The following is a 17,600-nucleotide window of genomic DNA, read 5'->3' on the forward strand; positions in this document are numbered from 1 at the left end:
CCCGATTTACAGAATTTGAATAGTTTAATGGTAAATAGTTTCGGTGTGTGTTAGAGCGGAAGGGCTGTTGTGATGTAACCGGCAACGTAACCTTTACGCAACACATTTATATATCAATGCCCTCAACTGCCGCACATTGATTTGCATGTTGAACAGTGAACAACATGTATTTAATGCATTTATTATATCAGTAGTGCCACCCTTTTGCTGTTCGTCTCCTTGAACCAGTCCCAACGATTACCGAAGTACGTGAGGATTTATCATACGTATATGTACAGCCCTCAGCAGACTGCGTGGTAGGTATTCTTTTTTCGACAAAACCGGTGATAACTCAAAGGCTATGTTATCAGTCGGTCGGAACTCACTGCAAATAGATGCGCCATGCTCCACTTCTTCGATTAGGTCCATCACAAGACAAAGTATACGCCTTGTGTGGCAACAAAATGCAAAAGTCTGTTTTGGGGGCAAATATAAACTTTTGGATTTTGTTGCCAAACTGGATAGAAAATGAACACGATGATAATGCCAATCTAAGGTGCGAAGTCTCGCGCGTCACTGTTACGATTTCCGAGTGACCGATGGCATAGTATTCGCGTTATTGTCGGTTTTGTCGAAAAAAAAAGAATACCTACCACGCAGTTTGCAGAGGGCTGTACCTACTGTTTCTTTTTTTTCTCAGCTACTATAGCTGCCGAACCGTGATAGATACAATTGGCGTTGACAATGAGATGTGTAGCTGAAAGATTGGATGGCTGTTAACATTCGACAGTTGTCATTGATCGCATGCCCGGCTATTCTCCGCAATGGCTGTTTCTGCAAAGCAAGAGAGTCAGGTCAGATTCCGGGTCGTTTTTTTTTTCGGCTCGTAACATCGTGAGTAAATTGGATGACCTTTATCTATCTGATAACTACCAGTACCGACATTATTCGGAACGAGCATAGTATATGCCTCTCTGTACTTTATTAAGGCGGACGATTTTTCCTTGCCGCTGTCAAAAATAGTTTCATTAATTATCATCTGCATTATCATTACGATCTTCCCTAAAAATCCATTAGCCGTTATCGCATAAGCTCACAAGAGCTGGCCTGAGTGCATTATGGGCGTTATGGCACCAATGCGCTGATTCATTTCTCTTTGCTCTAAACGTCTGATCTGTGAGGAGTTGGTGAAATATGAATGGCAACATTTTCATTTCATTGATTTCCTTTCATGCGTTCACCTGTGTGGATATTTTCCTAGGGCCGAGGAATGTATAAGTTCAGTCGTTAAAATCGCACCTCCGCCGCCGCTCGGCACGGCATGTGGCCGGTGGTGTTCTTTTTACCAACAAACGCCGTAGCGCCGTACCGTCGCTCGTCGCCACCTTCGCCTTGGCTGCGACCATTGCCGTCGTTACCACCATGCCATCGTTTCTTCCATCGCCACCTCCTCCTCCTTCTACGCCACCGCCGCCACCACCACCGCTGCCACCGCCGCCTGGTACTGCCGCCGCCACCATCACCGCCTGCTGCTGCCGGCGCCGGGATGAGTGATTGTCCGAGAGGACACAGTTCGCCCGAGTGGCCGGCGTGTTTACACACCGCAACAGGCCCGCGCTGCCCGGGGTGATAGATACGCCATCGAATGTGTACAGCGCCGCCGCCCGTCCCGCCAGGCTGGGATGGGAACGCCTCGCCGAGTGCCGCCGAGTGCCGAGTCGCAGACTTGGCTGGGAAGAAAAGAATAGCGTTGTCTGTTCGGAGACAGCCGGAACAGCAGGAGGATATTGTGGTTTGCGGTTTTATGCGTTTTGTTGTGATCTCTAGAGCAGACTCTGGTTGGGTCGTTAGGAAGATGAGCCGCTATGGGGGCTCCGACGTTGTTATGGCCTTGGTATGTCCGCAGCTCGGTCAGTTGTTTTGTTTTGAAGGTTGTCTAGGGTGAGTGAGCTCATGCAGTCAATGAATCAGGGTGTTGTAATTTGCATATCACCCTTTTCTTCTACCATAAAGCTATTTGCTAGTCTGGAATTATTATTTTTACTTTTACAAATATATATGATTTTGCCTTTTACCACAGATAACAGTAGCTTTTACCTATTTTTACTTTTACCTATAACCGTAGTTTGATCAAATGCCATTTTTTTGTTAAATTACTATTTATTATTTGTTATTCATTACAAAGTTCCTATTGTAAGTCATTCTGAGTATGTTTTACCAGCTTTACGATTATGCTTGTAACAATATTCAACATGCCTATCTGTGAAGTGGACCTATTTCATAAAAATCGTCTTTAAACCACCTTTGCGTTTACTACATTGAATTTTTCGTCTCGGCTCGCGTGTGTTCTACGCTGCGCTGCCAACCTCGGTCCGTCTCCCTGAGGAGTGAGGACCCATTCCGCCTCCCCGCCCTCTCATCTCCCCCACCCCCTCCCTCCCTCCTTGGCTCTGCCGCCGCCTGTAGATCCCGGTCCGCCTCCCATGTGACGGGCGGACCAGCCCAGCGCGGCGGCGGCTACTCTTGGAGCCCCGGCCGCCGCGGCCGACCGCCGGCCTGCCCCGGGGCGCCGCGGACGCCTCATTGATTCGCGGGCCATCGCTGTGGTCGTGAGCTGACTGCCCCTCGGGATTCGGCGGTGAGCAATGTCAATCTCAGCGCGGTCAGGTGTAACACACAGCGGCGGCACGCCTAGCTCTTATTGCGGCCGGCGAGAGCACAGAGCACACAGAGACAGAGACACGACAGAGAGCCCGCGGCGGCGCGCACACAGCCTTCACAGAAGACACGGGCCCGGTGACGACGGCCGCCGGCGGCCGCAGCTGGCCGCACAGCGAGCGGTGTGTCACCGAGCACAGCAACAGCGAGCCAGCGATGAGCGGCGGGAGCGGCCGACATTGAGCCGCCTCCGTTCAGCGTCACAGCGCACAGCACAGTCAGCCGGCGGCAGACACCGGCGCACACGGAACAACTCCTTCATCACCGTGACGGCGCCTCTCCTGGCGATCGCTCGCCACTTGTACACGCGATTCTCGAGCCGCTGGCATGTCCTCTCAACGGATGTCACACTCACATTGCGTTCGGCTTTGGTTTGCATCACATTCGCATAGTGTCAAATATCGCGATAGTTTCTCGCGTTCACATCTCGCTCACGTCACTTCGCACATCGTCCGCCTCTGGTCACATCGCGTCCACGCTTTCTCACATGTCCACACCTCATCCACCTCACATCCACCTCACACCCACATCGCGTCCATATCGCGCGCACTCTGTCCACCTCTCGCCCCGCGGTCACCTAGATGGGCGAGCCGCGCACCGCGGCGCGCTTGGCGGTACCGTTCGAGCAGACGGCGTGCACGCTGCGCCGGCACTAGATGGGCGAGCCGCGCACTACGGCGCGCTTGGCGGTACCGTTCGAGCAGACGGCGTGCACGCTGCGCCGGCACTAGATGGGCGAGCCGCGCACCACGGCGCGCTTGGCAGTACCGTTCGAGCAGACGGCGTGCACGCTGCGCCGGCACAGCGAGGTCAGCGGGATGTTCTCGGCCAGCGTGGTGCTGGTGCGTGTGCTGGCCGGCTGACGGGTGCCGCAGAACAGCGCGCGCACCGCCCGCCGGAAGTTCTGGCCCGACACGCAGTAGAGCAGGAAGTTGATGGCGAAGTTGAGCTGGAAGAGCAGGTGTGCCACGGCCTGCACCAGCACCAGCCACAGGTCGGAGCGGGTCGTGGAGCGGGTCACAGTCTGTGGGGCAGAGGGGGAGAAGTGTTAATGGCAGTCATTCATTTGGAACCTTCTTCATCACCACTTCAGTTCCAACTACTAATCATGTTTGACATGTATGGCTCTTTTTATCATCTACGGTACTGGACTATTTCTGACAAAATGACCCCCACTTAGCAGTACTTGCACACTGAGCAATGTGCCGGGACGTCAGTCACGTGTCGTGGCGCGTGCCGGCGCCGCTCGCCAGTGTTTCCCGCGGTGCAGCTATTCTTAAACTATCTCCTCCACAAAGGCACCGTCAAGTGCGCTGTCATCGTCTGTGAGCGATGACGGATACGAACATTGGTTCTCGGTACCTTGTTGACGCCTTACATAAGATCGAACGACTGTGCATTTGCGGAATTTGAACGTGACCATCCTGTGACAAGCAGAGCATGAATTTGCAGCTCACGTCATTTATTTTACCTTATACTGGGACTTGTCGACTATCTCATGCGTGAATCACAAGTGTCTTATCGAGTACATTTTATCTAGTAGATCTTGAAAAGGCTTCATTCTGCAAGTGTTGCTCAAGACAAATGGAAGCGCAGTAACCGATCGTCGCCATTGCATGGTACGGTGCTTTGATTCTACCAACTGGCATCTGGTGTTTTTAGAGGGCATCTGACTGAATTTTTTCGATATAAGACCATTGACCGGCCCCGGGATATATTTAGGTAAGACGGACTGTGCTGATCCGGCCCAGCTCAGCACATCTGACGGACGGAAACACTGATCCGCTGACCGTCTGATGACCAAGTACCGTCCTTTGCTGACTCTCTGGGGCGTATTTCCACCCGTGGAAGTGCCGTACTTTGTGGATCTTGTTATGGGACGTGATGCCATCATATGTTAGTGTGTAGACAGCAGCAGTCGCTGAGTTTCTCCTGAAGTCCGGGTAGGGTGTCTGTTGTGCCAAAAGGTAGTCTAACGCGCTGAGGCCGGCGTATTGGCCGTGACAGGTGGAATTGACACGGCTTTCGACTGTTTACATTGGTCAACTGTGATCTAAAAGTTCAAAATAGCGAGTGAATCTGGGGCTCAAAGCTGGATATATGGGGAGTGTATCGCATTATTCCTAGTGTAAACAGTCTTGATTAGATGAACTTGATATAATTACATCAACATTTTTATGTTATACCTACCAGTCCACCCAAGACGATATGTGTGGGCATGTTAAATTGCAACGTGTATTTTGAACTGAAATGTTTTCTTTTTGTTTTGTTTTTTAATCGCCGTGGCTCCCGCCGTTGACTTTGGCATTACTGGACAGTATTATGTTAAATCAGCGTTCTTTGTTTTCAAAACTGTGTCTGTCCCGCCTGAACGCACTTCAATCATCCCACTTCTGTACGATTTGCGTGGTTGGTGACTGAGTGGGAGACCCCGGAGCCGGTCTTAAGCCATCTATCTATATCAACTTAAGTCCAGCTGTGCTGCTAACCGGTGTAGGGGACGTGGATGGCTGTGTTGCGGTGTTGGTGTTCTAAAATAGTTACCTATCAAACAATAGGTAATAGGTATTGCTAAGCAGCATGCCGTGTGCTACGTACACATCTCAACATTCTTTGTATTCAGTTCCCAGACCCCACGCATTCGTCTTGATAAGTGTGCGTTTGCCTGTGCCCGTAAGTACCGCATCACTTATTTAGCACCCTGGAGTCGCGGCCATAGACACTTTCTGGAAAACTTGTGTGTGCCTTTACCTATGTATGAAGATCGATGCATCACTCGAGGATACTGTCATGGCCCATCGACAGGCTCCGAGTATTCCGCCTAGGACTCGCCCCAGAATTTCCCTCGGAAGCCGGTTATTTGTCCACCTCAAGTAGCTATAATTAATGGTGATCAGTACCTATCAGTTGAATCCATGGTTCCCTACTGAAGTGTCGCATGGGTGGATGTCGTGAAGGCATCCATTCACGCTCCCTCTTATGAAACTTTATGGGCATGGGAGTACAAGTCGAGATAAGAGGTCGGGGTGGCGCCCACTTACCGCAATGAAGGCCCAGACGCGGATCACATAGGCGGGCAGGTTGAGCAGCAGGAACACGGACGACACGATCAGCAGCATCTTGGTGATCTTCTGCTGGCTGTTGGCGCGCGGCGTACCGTGCTCGGCCGAGGACACGTACATCATGCGGCGCACCAGCTCCAGACGGCAGATGGCGCGGGCGATCTGCACGTTCAGCAGCACGATCAGCAGGAAGGGCAGCACCAGCGTGGCCACCATGTCCACCGTGGTCAGCCAGAAGCCGACGGACGGGTAGCGGCCGAAGTCGATGTCGCACACCATCTGGCCGTCGTCGAGCGGGATCGGCCGGATGATGACCAGCGCGTAGCTGTTGGCCAGTGCCGAGATGGCCGTGAGCGAGGCGATCACCATCTTGGCGCGGTGCACGGTACAGAAGCTGGGCCGGTGCAGCGGGTAGCAGACGGCCACGAAGCGCTCCACGGTGAAGGCGACGACGAACCAGGCGCTGGTGAAGCTGCAGCAGTTGGCCACGTACTGTGTGAGCTGGCAGATGACGGGCTGCAGCAGCAGCGGCAGGTGCACCTCCTCCAGCCAGCCGACCAGCTGCGTCAGCAGGAAGCCCGTGTCGCTGGCCGCCAGCGCCGACAGGTAGAACGACGACGACTGGCCGCGCAGCTTGGTCAGGAACAGCACCAGCATGGAGGCGATGTTGCCGCAGGCGCCGAGCACCACGATCAGCGGCGTGTAGTAGAGCTCCAGCATGTCCAGCACCTGGGTCAGCGTCTGCAGGTCGGTGCGGTTGGCCTCCATGTCGCCGGCGCTGGTGGCTGACCGGTTCAGCGCCAGGGTCGCCGAGTCGGTGAGGTTCTCCCAGGGAGCCATCGGAACGGTCCCAGAGGTACTCGGCAGCGGAGAGCGGCGCTCCGGTCGCAGAGGGACGTGGAGGAGCGGACAGGGACTGGTCTGCCGCTGGTAGCGCCAAGTGCCCGACTGGTTGAGCGGGGTGTCAGGTGACCGTCGACCAGGTGGGAGGTGTCTGAGACGCCGCTACCGACGCCGCTCGAGCCGCGCGTCTGACCGAGGCCGCCGCCGACAGAGCAGTGCCGCCCGCCGGGACCCCGGTCGGCCGAACACCGGCGGCGCCGTACCCGGCGCGGCGCGCAGACGCCCCTGCCGTCCCCGCCGCCGCCGCCGCCGACCGGAGCTAGAGTCAGTGTACCGCCAGACGGCAGACACTCTTGTCGCCTGTTGGACCGTCCTCCCGCCGGCCAGACACCTGTTGGGCCTGCGGCAGAATAGTAGAGCATGTTCAGAGGGCGGGCGGGGTCGATTTCATATGGTCAGCGAAACATCTGGACTTTATCCATTGAATGTGGAGATGCATGTCACTAGACACTTCGCATTATAGCTATGGAACACTACCACTGGCACACTATAAAAGTACTATACTATACTATAACTCTACAATAAATATAATACTATACTATAGAAATTGTGTAATGACAAAATACAGTTAGTGAATTTAGTAGAAATACCCAGCCCGAGTCATAAAGATTCATGGCGCATTCGGTGACTCAGGATCAACAGTTGTACCCTTTGTGGTATACACCTTTTCTCAATGTTTGCCTTCTTGCATTTAATATCTGAAGCTTTTTATGGGATAAGTCTTAAGCTGATCTTGACCACTGATGATAAAAAGCCCGTTTCTAATGATTATGTTTTATCATAAATTGTCAACCAAACAGCCAAACGATAGACGGATGAGCATACTGTTCCGATAAAGCTCGTCCCGAGTGCGCGGTGTTTCAACTATCGAACTTCTCTGGATGGTTTTACGGCTCCGCAGCATCGCCGACAAACTCCGAGATCGTAACATGTCTCCGATTGCCGAGCGACATATTGTGGCCGGGCGTTTACGAGACGTCCGGATGGCAGGCTCGATGGAGTGGCGGCTTTAAACCAGCGTGCCGTATCGACATCGGCAAACGCAACGGTCGATGGCTTCCGGCCGAGATGTATGGTAGGGGTGGGACGGGAGAGGGGTATTGTGTTGTGTGTGGTTGCTGTTACGATCGTGCTGTGCTCAATGCTCAATGCCCGTATGCATTGAGCGACTTCACTCCCCAGCACTGGCATTAGAGTTGGTCGTTTCGTCCCTTCTTGCGTTTTGTCCCTGCGTACGAAGCCCCGCCTCATTCCGTACCTTGCCATCTCTGTATAACCGGTGGTAAGCGCGTGATCCTCTTCCTTCCGACCCCGTACGGTATCCTCTGTTGCCCCCCCCCCTCCCCGCCTCGTACCGTGCTCTCTGTGTGACCCGTCTCCCCGACCCGTACCGTGTCCTCTGCTGACCCCCCCTCCCCGCCCCGTGCGGCCGTGCCGTGTCTTCTGTGGCCGTGCCTCCTGTGTGACCCGCTGACCCGCCTCCCGCCCGGTTCGCCCGCAGATGCTGAGAAGGAACGCCGCGAGCAGGGAACGCTGGACGCTCAGCTGGCCGCCTCCTACTGTCGGTCGCAGATGTTCCTCTCCAAGCAGCTGGCGCAGCTGCATCCGCACCTCACCATGCCCATGTTCTCAGGTACGTACCGCCATCCGCACCCACCATGTCCATTGTCCATATTCTCAGATATGTCCGGCATACGATGTTTGCGAGGTACGAACCGTACGAACCGCCACGGGCGGCGGATTCGGTTGTTCGTGATCTTGTGGCGTGTCTCTTTTGCATGAGCTTGTTTAGGGAAATGTTTATCTGATATTCTAATGCCGCAGTTGTGCATATTAGTGACGCATGAAATCACACAGCTAGCTCAGTTGTTTTTGCACTAACCCCGCAGATATTGAAATAATATAATTATTGGCACAGTACCCATGCAGCTACTGAAGTTCTCTTACCCACGCAGCTACCGGCTACAGAAGTTCTTTCTCTCCCTTGCGTGGCTTTTTGATTACAGTAAAAGCAAAAACATATGTTCTTTTCACTACCGACGCTACGCTGCGCACAGAGTGCCACTCCTGAAAATTACTGCTTCCGAGAGCAGCACACTTGCAAAACATGTTGTTGATCAGGCTTTCTGACAGTTCTGCTGCTCGATATCTTGTATGCAAATTCGATATCTTAAATGTACTTATATTTTCATTGTATAAGCTTATACAGTATACACCCACCAGTTTTCTTTATAGGGCGTGAAAATCGTGATATGTGAATGGCTAAGTGCATTTGCGTTAGTTAGGAACACCTCGCTCTAAACAGGTCTCTGCATCCTTTTCCGGGGATCGGTATTCAGTATCGTGTGGACTGTCCCTTTTATTTCTTTGAAAAGCGAAGTGTTGATTTTTCACGGCTTCGAACGCCACTGATGATATTTCATTCTCATCATTATTGCAATATTTGCTTTCCGGCGTTTTCACTCCTGGCAAGGTTTATAGCATTTATTCAGTGATGACAGCAATCTCAGTTGACGTTTGAATCGTGAAATTTTCGTTGCATACGTCACGTATTTGCTCCCAAGACCGGCTATTCACTCGCGAGTTGCGTGGTTTTTAGGTCCGCCAAACCGAGGCTCATCAGGCGGGACAAAATAGACCAGCGACATAATGGCTAGGCTGTAAATTCACTGGTTAATGCCAGTAATGGGTAGTTCATGTCCAGGCTAGCCGATGAATCAGGGTGTGCCATCATGAAACCACATATAGGCTGTTTTAGCTGCGGTGCGGCTGCACATTTCCGATTGGCTTTGCAATGCTCACGGATCCACTGGCATTATGCAGGAACAACATTCCTCGTTTCAATCACTGGATGAAAAACACAATCACGTTAACCCGAGCATCCAATTGGAAAGCACGCATACACATATGACATGACATGTCGGCTTCAAGGCACATTGAACGCCAGAAACGAACACCTATGCACATTTAAAACGTGCTGTACCTATTTCAGTTTTTGTTACGTGCTGTCCAGCCTTGCATTGTATAGCAGGATTATCCTCAGAGATACCAGCCTAAGGTCGATGACAGATGCCACCGTTTTTACTCCAGTGTGCTATCATCCCTGTTGACGGGTTGCGTGCTGAAGCCGACGTGTCACGCACCTGCTGCTGCAGCATATTATGAATGAATGCTAGTACATCTCCAGTTGGTATATTTTTGATTAACCCGGCAGGCGGTGGGCCTCCCGGCCACCTTCCGCGCGGTGGGGGGGGGGGCATTTTTTGCCCCCCCCCCCCCGTATCTCCGAAACTACTAGACGGATCCGGAAAATTCAAACGGCGTTCGCTAGCCCTGTCAAATTTGTCGAGAGAGACCAAATTTCATTGACCTCGGGTCACCGATGACGTCACAGGTCAGGTCAAAGATAAAATGTTTCACCATTCACGGCGCTTCTTGGGAAAGCGCTATAACACCGAGTAAAACGCATTTTGTCGAAAATCAGCGATAGGGCATCAGTTGTCTAGTACATATGTTGCTATTAGAGGTCACTGGTCATACCAGGTCAGGTCACAGGTCAGGTCACTAAAGGTCACCAAGGGTCACCACATGAACCCAACTTTACTAAGGTTGTGCGATGCATGTTTTATGGCCAGTTTTTCATTTCCAACTCAATGGTGTTGGTTATAAGACCATCAGGTACGGTTTAGGTCACTTTCTGGTGGAGGTGAGGTCAAGGTCATGTAAAAAAGGTCAAATTTCAAAGTTGATATTTTTGCATAAAATGGGTATTGATCCGATGCAGCTTGTCACGGGGAGTCTAATGGTGGTCTTTGTTTTGCGCTACGAGGTCTAGAATTGCTAAAAATTGAGTTTGAAAATTTGACGTCATCAATTTTGAAGTTTTTTTTCGCTATAACCTGGCCAAAAAAAGCAATAACGAAGCTGTTACATACTAGTATTCATGCCACAATTCATTTCGATTTACCGTCCTCCATTGGGCTTTCCAGTACAATAGCTGGATCAATATGAACTACAAGTAAAGAAACTGCCTTCAGGACCGGTCCTTATCATGTTACATTGCTCTATTAGCATATTTGTCTTCAAGGTTCCTTATATTTCATATTAAAGGTCTTCAATGGTGGCTCTATTTGCGACATATATTTTCTTTGTCATTGCGATTTTTGCATTTTCAAGTAATTTCCAAGTAGGTAAGTCAAGTAATTGCAGCTCATGTGTGAGTGTAGGATGTTATAATGCACCAATAAAGTTATGCAAGTCCAATTATCATAGCTGATCAAGCTGCGCAGTCTTTATAATGGTCTGTGTCATCAAATGTTGGACCTCTTTGACTGCAACTATCCCGTTACAAGCCCCTCAGGCGAGTGGAACTAGTGTATCCATAATAGCTGGTATTGACAATTCCCTATTTGGCGTCGATTTTGACGCCGTTCCCATTAGGCTTTTGCACAGCCCATAGCACTGTCTGTGAAAGAACTATTGTCGGGACTTATGGCCAATTTCTGAGAAGGCAATGCCGTAGGTAGGAGTAAAGCAGCAATGGTGAATGCATTTTTCGTGTTGTATTTGTTGGGAGCCTTTCTTCTCTACTCGAATTTCTTGGTGATGACAATGACGGGTCCGTGCTTTGAAAGTAATTGTTGATACTTAATTACTGATGCCGTTTGGAACATAACTATGTGTTCTGTGCTTCTGCGGAAATCACATTTAACTCTATTACAGTTTCATATCCACTGCTTGTGAACCTTATCGGTGTTCTGACGCCACTCCCTGCTCTTTTTTTTTCACGTCATTTATTTTTGCTGACGCACTAGATATATTTACCGGTAGGTGCAAATGTTCACTGCTCAGCTAAAGGCGCCGCCTATCAAATCTATCAAATATATTTAAGGTTCAGGCTGCTAATGCTAAATACCCGTTTCACGATAATTCAGTTTGTTTTAATAAAAAACGCAATTTAATGAGCATTGGTTTAAACCATTGAACACAAACCTTTGGCTTCTGTGCCCATTTGTAAGGTGATTTAGTGTAGCACTCCCCGCCATATACACCAGTTGGGGCGTTCCACGACAAATCGACAAGTGCCCTGCACCCTCATATTTTATTTTTTGCTTAAAATTGGTCTAATGGGTTGTGATGGGCGGGGAAGCCAGCTGTGGCAAGGATTTTTTTCTTCCAACAACGGTTTCCGAGATATAGCCTCGGGCAATTCTTGGAGTTTGCGCTGCAGCCCTATGTTTGGCGGCCTATAACTTAGAAACTATTGGCTTTTTACGATAAAACTTTATATGGTTCAACTCCCAATCAACCAACAAACATTTTGGCTATCTCGGATTTTCAATTTTTGAAAATTTTGATCACGTGACCTTTTGTCCTATTTTTCGAAGAGTGACCTTGATATTTTCCCCACTGAAAGTTACAATTTTGTCTGATGACGATTAAAGCCTTATCAATTTTCATTCATATGCGATAATAAAAAAAAGTGGTTTTCGCCCTGCGTTGACCTCAGGTCAGGTCATTTTTATGACCTGTCCATTATTACGAGCGGGAGCGACAGCGAGATCTCGAGAATAAAGCAAGATAGCGACAAGCGGTAAACGGTAAAGGGTACACACGGATAAGGTCTATAATTTTTACTGAGGTCATTTTCAGGTCAGGTCAAAGATGACGTCACAGGAGCTAAAAGAAAGTCAAAATAGCGGCACTATACATATATATGAAGTTTTTCTCGAATAACTTTCAAGGTATCGCAGCTAAGAACAAACTAATAGCACCATCGTGATCCTCTCGTCGATCCGCATCGAAACATATGTATGTTGACCTTTCGACCTTTCGAGGTCAACATACATACGTTTCGATGCGGATCGACGAGAGGATCACGATGGTGCTATTAGTTTGTTCCTAGCTGGGATACCTTGAAAGTTATTCGAGAAAAAACTTCATATATATGTAATAATATGTATAGTGCCGCTATTTTGACTTCCTTTTAGCTCCTGTGACGTCATCTTTGACCTGACCTGAAAATGACCTCAGTAAAAATTATAGACCTTATCCGTGTGTACCCTTTACAGTTTACCGCTTGTCGCTATCTTGCTTTATTCTCGAGATCTCGCTGTCGCTCCCGCTCGTAATAATGGACAGGTCATAAAAATGACCTGACCTGAGGTCAATGCAGGGCGATAACCACGGCTTTTATTATCGCATATGAATGACAATCGATAAGGCTTTAATCGTCATCAGACAAAATTGCAACTTTCAGTGGGGAAAATATCAAGGTCACTCTTCGAAAAATAGGACAAAAGGTCATGTGATCAAAATTTTCAAAAATTGAAAATTCGAGATAGCCAAAATGTTTGTTGGTTGATTGTGAGTTGAACCATATAAAGTTTTTATCGTAAAAAAAACAATAGTTTCTGGGTTATAGGCCTCCAAACATAGGGCTGCAGCGCGAACTCCAGGAATTGCCCGAGGCTATATCTCGGAAACCGTTGTTTGAAGAAAAAAATCCTTGCCACGGCTGGCTTCCCCGCCCATCACAACCCCTTACACCAGTTTTCAACGAAGAATAAAATATGAGGGTGCAAATTTAATTTTTTATTTGTCGATTTGTCGTGGAACGCCCCAGTTTGCTTTGTTGTGTGTCGCGCAGTATATGTGCTAGATGTGGACAGGGCTCAGCTCAGCTGCCAGCTGGTGTTCGATGGTGACGTTTGTGGCGCCCCCTGGAGACGTGTGACATTTGTGGCGTCCCGCCGAGATGTGCGACATTACTGACGCCCCGGGGATCACACCTGTTGACTCGGGAATAGCCCGGACGGCCGGGTGTCTAGGAGAGGCAGAAAGTTCGCAGCATCACTGCATGCCTATGTGAAGATAGTGCTCGCGATGTGTGCACAGGGGACGGCCTAGATTTAATCTGGCAATAGTGACATACTTAGGCGGCTATCCGGAGATAATATTCAAAATTATATAGCTGCTCACTCATTATTTTGGATTATGTCGAAAAGCGTAGTTCAACTAACATTCATTTTAGTTTGGTAATGGTATACCTACCATAAATTCAGAGAATCTTGTTGTTTTGACTTACAGGATTGTTTTTTTCCCTCAGAAACTTTTGTTGCCTAAACATAAACTTCAACCTGAATTCTGAAATAAGAAGTTCAAGTGAGTTTTGTGGGCTGATCCCGAAGATGTGCTGGAAGGAATTCCAACATATCTGATACCCTTGTTATATTCCGTCAGCCTCAGGAGGAGTTTCCGGGCCTAGTTTTCGGAATGCCACTTATTCTTTTATACAACTTTGCATACCTTCATGTGCTTGTGCATTCCTTTAAAAGAACCCTGGCTGCCAACGGATGCATGTGCATTGTTGTTCAAGATTCAGAGTTACCGGTGCTTTCCCTTACGAATAATGTCGTCTATTTTGGTTGAATCTCCTTTAGAGCGCAGTACCGGCGCCATCATGCTCCTTTATCTGCGCCTCTCGCGTCCCGGGGGAGACACTAAGCTGTACATACGGTATACGGCCCGGCCGCAGTGTCCCGGGCCGGGAGGGCCTAGCCGAGCGTCATTACCCGCGTCATCGGCCGGTCTCGGCCTCTTCGTGCTCCTCCTGCGCTCGGGCGTGGCTCCTCCTGTATTCCGGCCCTGTTTGGGCTCGGCTAGGCTCCGTGACGCTCCAGCACGGCTCCGCTGAGACTGGCTCAGCTCAGCCGTGCTCTGGCTCTGCACTGGAATGGTCCAAATCCATCCCAGGCTCGTCTCTACTTAGTACAGTCATTTCTCAGTGGCTAGGTTCCGTGTTTACTCTGGCTCAGCTCCGGCTCCAGCTCAGTCCCGACCCCAGGTCAGCTCCGATTCCAACTCAGCTCAACTCTGATTCCAGGTCAGTTCACACTCCGACTCCAGCTCATGCTCCGACTCCAGATCAGCTCCGATTCCGACTCCAGCTGCAATTCAGCTCCGACCCCAGCCCAGCTCACCCGTCAGCCAGCCAGTCCCTCAGACCCCGTTCTGCCCGGCCGCCGGACTGGACCGCCCTGTACCCGGGCGGCACGCCATCGCGGTGATGGAGTGACCATGTCGGCCTCAGAACTCTGCCCGCGTCACAGCCTGATGCAGCCACCCATCACACAAACGCCGTCCGTGGCACGGCATGGTACGGTACGGCACGGCCCGTGTTGCGCAGTTCGGTACGGTGCGGTACGGCCCGTGACGGCACTCCTAGCAGGACACGGCCTGGGACAGAGGCAGGCTGTCGTCATTGGTTCAGATTTTGTTGGGGACCGTTTGAATTCGGTGTGATTGGGTGTTGAATTACGACAGGCTGTCGGCTGCGCTTTGCTGATGTGGTAATATTGAGATTGGACTCGTGGGTACGCTGGAAGCGGGTGTCAGTCTAGGCAACAATGGAAATTCTGACGGAACGGTTTTCGGAGTATGTGTCTGCAACGGGGACGATCTACAGCAACTTCAGATGAATGGATATTACGCTATCAGCATTCTCGCGCTCCTGCTTCGCCGTGTGGCTGAAGCCGATTGATACGTTTTACGACCACGTTCATTGAGCATGTGAGTTGGATTTGTGTACCTCACGAGCTGCACGCGCCTACGATCTTACCAACGTTCAGCAATGGCTTATAAATGCAGCGCGCTCGTTAATCGCGGTCCGCCGTTCAGCTCTGCCTGGTCGCCTTTCGCCGCGCGCCTCACCATAGAGTCCTGTATGTGTCACACCCAGTCCTCTGCCGGTAACAGCTGACTATGCCCTAGCAGCGGCGGGCTTCTGCGTCTGACAGAATGGTCCCAGCGGCACTCTACATAGGCGATTTGCCTGGCAGGAGCGGCCCGATGGCTGGGAAGGCTGCGTTCAATAAATTGGCGGAGCCTGCCCTAGTTGGTGTCACTTCAAGCGTTCAGTTCAGGAGGCGAAGAGGGCTGATAGTGTCTGAGGGTGGCTGAAAGGTTGAGGGCGCGCCAGCTGAACTGTGAAGAGAATGGAATTCGGTAATACATCCGTATCTGATGGCTTTGAACCCGAAGAAGTGGCAGATCGGTTCGGAGTTTGCAAATGTTCCCATTGATTGTCACTGCAAACTTTATTGTTTTCTCTAAAGAATGATACGCCAGTGTCGTAAAAGTGTCATAGTCTCATGGCGTCGGTCAGTCTGGCCAACTTATTGAAAAGAAATTTGAATGTATCGTGGTTCGTTTATCAAACTCTTGCCTGTCGAAAAAAAAACGTGCCCTGACAAGAAGTTTAGGAGGACAAGTGCAATTATTTTATCGAATCCTGCTTCATGAATCTCATGCATTTTATGATATTTGGTTTACGTTGTTCCTGATCCAGCACTCCTCGAGAGCTGTTCCGCTGTTTTCCAGCTATTTTTAGGAGATACAGACATCCATAGCCGCACCCATCATGCCCGTTGGGTCAGCTGCGACTAGTCTATCGCCGAGGGCCGTTTTTCGTGTCGCCGGCCCATCCCGGTCATTAGGTGACAGTGGTAAGTGTCGAACACCTCGCTGGCGACCCCCTTAGCTGCTAATCCCCCGAAACGAGCACCTGCCGTCGGCCGACGGGCGGCGGCACGCACGCACCGGGAGCGGCACTTGATTTATGACCCGGGGAGGGGATAGGACGACCGCCGGTATACCCAGGTAGGCCGGGCTTAGGTCTGTTGGCGGAGTCGTTGTTGTTGTGCTTTGTGGATGGTTGTGGTTTCTATTTGATTGAATTGTTCCATGTCAGGTGTAGTGTGCACGATCATAATGCGTTGGCAAACTCTATCCCCATGGATGATGAAATATTCTTTGGCTGTCCTTAGAGTCGTAAAAAGGATATGTAATGTAAGTTTGCGTGACATGTTATATTTGAAAATTACAGTGTCAAGTCGGAAGGAAAATCGGCTTTAGAAGGACAAGGTCACGCTCACCCAAAGCGCTCACATCTCGCCCGCCATTTTCGCCGTTATGTATCAGCCTTTATCCCCTCGCCAATACTTTCCATCGCGGCTTTTTCGGGGACACTCGCTTTTTTCGCCCCGGGATCGACCTCTCACTCCGTTCCCGTCAGTCATGATTACCTCTACTGCCAGTGGGACATCCCGTGAGGGTCCTGCTGTCTCTCCTTTGTCAACCTGGCTTCTCCGTCGGCTGGGGCTCACGACAAGACCCGTCTCCGCTGTCTCTCTATTATCGTCCTCAGAAGACCAGCTGGCCGCTAACGGTATTGATTGCTGGACCTTCCCGGCACCTCAGTCCTGTGCACTGGGCCGACACTTTCCGGCTGATTTTGTCGCCGGCAGCGCTGGAAGTCGGCGGGCGTTTTCCGGTCGGAGGGTTTGATTACCCGTGAGTGGCCGGCTTTGACCTTCTGCCAATATACCTCGGGGCAGGTTATTGGTCCGAGTACTCTGCTGGGTGGCTGGATATATTTGTGCTTTCGTCGCGTTACAGGTCTGAAATGAACAGAGAATGTGCTGCTGCGTTCGAAGCATCTTATCAAACTAGTGACTACTTTTTGTTTTGGGTTTTTGTTTGTTTGGTTTGCTTATTAAAGCAAGTTGGGCCGAAGCCGCTCCTAAAATTTCAAGCTTATCGAGCACCGTGCACTCCGCATGATTAACTTGCGATAACTTTTTTGCTTACCTTATGGCGTTTCCCGAGAGAAACACATCAACATATTGTATAACTTTCAGTGTTCGCAGGGCTGTTGGGAAATTTCTGGAATGTTTGTGCACACACGTCTTCGTATTTGATCGCTGCCCTTTTCAGTCGACTTTCAACCTACCGTGCGTTTAGCCCGCCATGAATCTGAAATCGCTCCGCACGTCTGACATTTATGTCTGTCACTACATATCCGAGACCTTACCTTTATAAATTATTATGACAAAGTCCTAATTTATCATTTTTGTCCACCCTCTCGTCTGAGCAATG

At 50.3% G+C, this 17,600-nt stretch overlaps 2 protein-coding genes across 2 annotated transcripts in view; one reads left to right on the top strand and one right to left on the bottom strand.

Moving 5' to 3' along the window:
- LOC122389619 (protein furry-like) overlaps window positions 1–17,600 on the top strand; it is a gene marked incomplete at its 3' end in the record, with an annotated part of 148,271 nt that overhangs the window by 69,556 nt on the left and 61,115 nt on the right. Inside the window, exon 27 of the mRNA XM_043381809.1 lies at window positions 8,164–8,295. Coding sequence (XP_043237744.1) covers window positions 8,164–8,295 — 132 coding nt within the window. The remainder of the gene's footprint in view (window positions 1–8,163; window positions 8,296–17,600) is intronic.
- On the bottom strand, window positions 2,664–6,817 carry LOC122389621 (probable G-protein coupled receptor 139). The gene is made up of 2 exons (XM_043381817.1): window positions 5,739–6,817; window positions 2,664–3,721 (listed from the first exon to the last, which is right to left on the bottom strand). Exons 1-2 carry the CDS (start codon window positions 6,597–6,599, stop codon window positions 3,425–3,427), a joined length of 1,158 nt encoding a protein of 385 aa, XP_043237752.1. The 5' UTR covers window positions 6,600–6,817; the 3' UTR covers window positions 2,664–3,424.

This window comes from Amphibalanus amphitrite, unplaced genomic scaffold, assembly GCF_019059575.1.
Source record: "Amphibalanus amphitrite isolate SeventyFive unplaced genomic scaffold, NRLGWU_Aamphi_draft 000365F_arrow, whole genome shotgun sequence".
Lineage (NCBI taxonomy): Eukaryota > Metazoa > Arthropoda > Thecostraca > Balanomorpha > Balanidae > Amphibalanus > Amphibalanus amphitrite.

What these genes read in the sequence shown, in the direction of transcription:
- LOC122389621 (XM_043381817.1), bottom strand. Translation starts at nt 6,599, where the DNA reads ATGGCTCCCTGGGAGAACCTCACCGACTCGGCGACCCTGGCGCTGAAC. An exon ending in GCGTCTGGGCCTTCATTGCG is followed by an intron (nt 3,722 to 5,738) that starts GTAAGTGGGCGC and finishes TCTGCCCCACAG; the next exon opens with ACTGTGACCCGCTCCACGAC.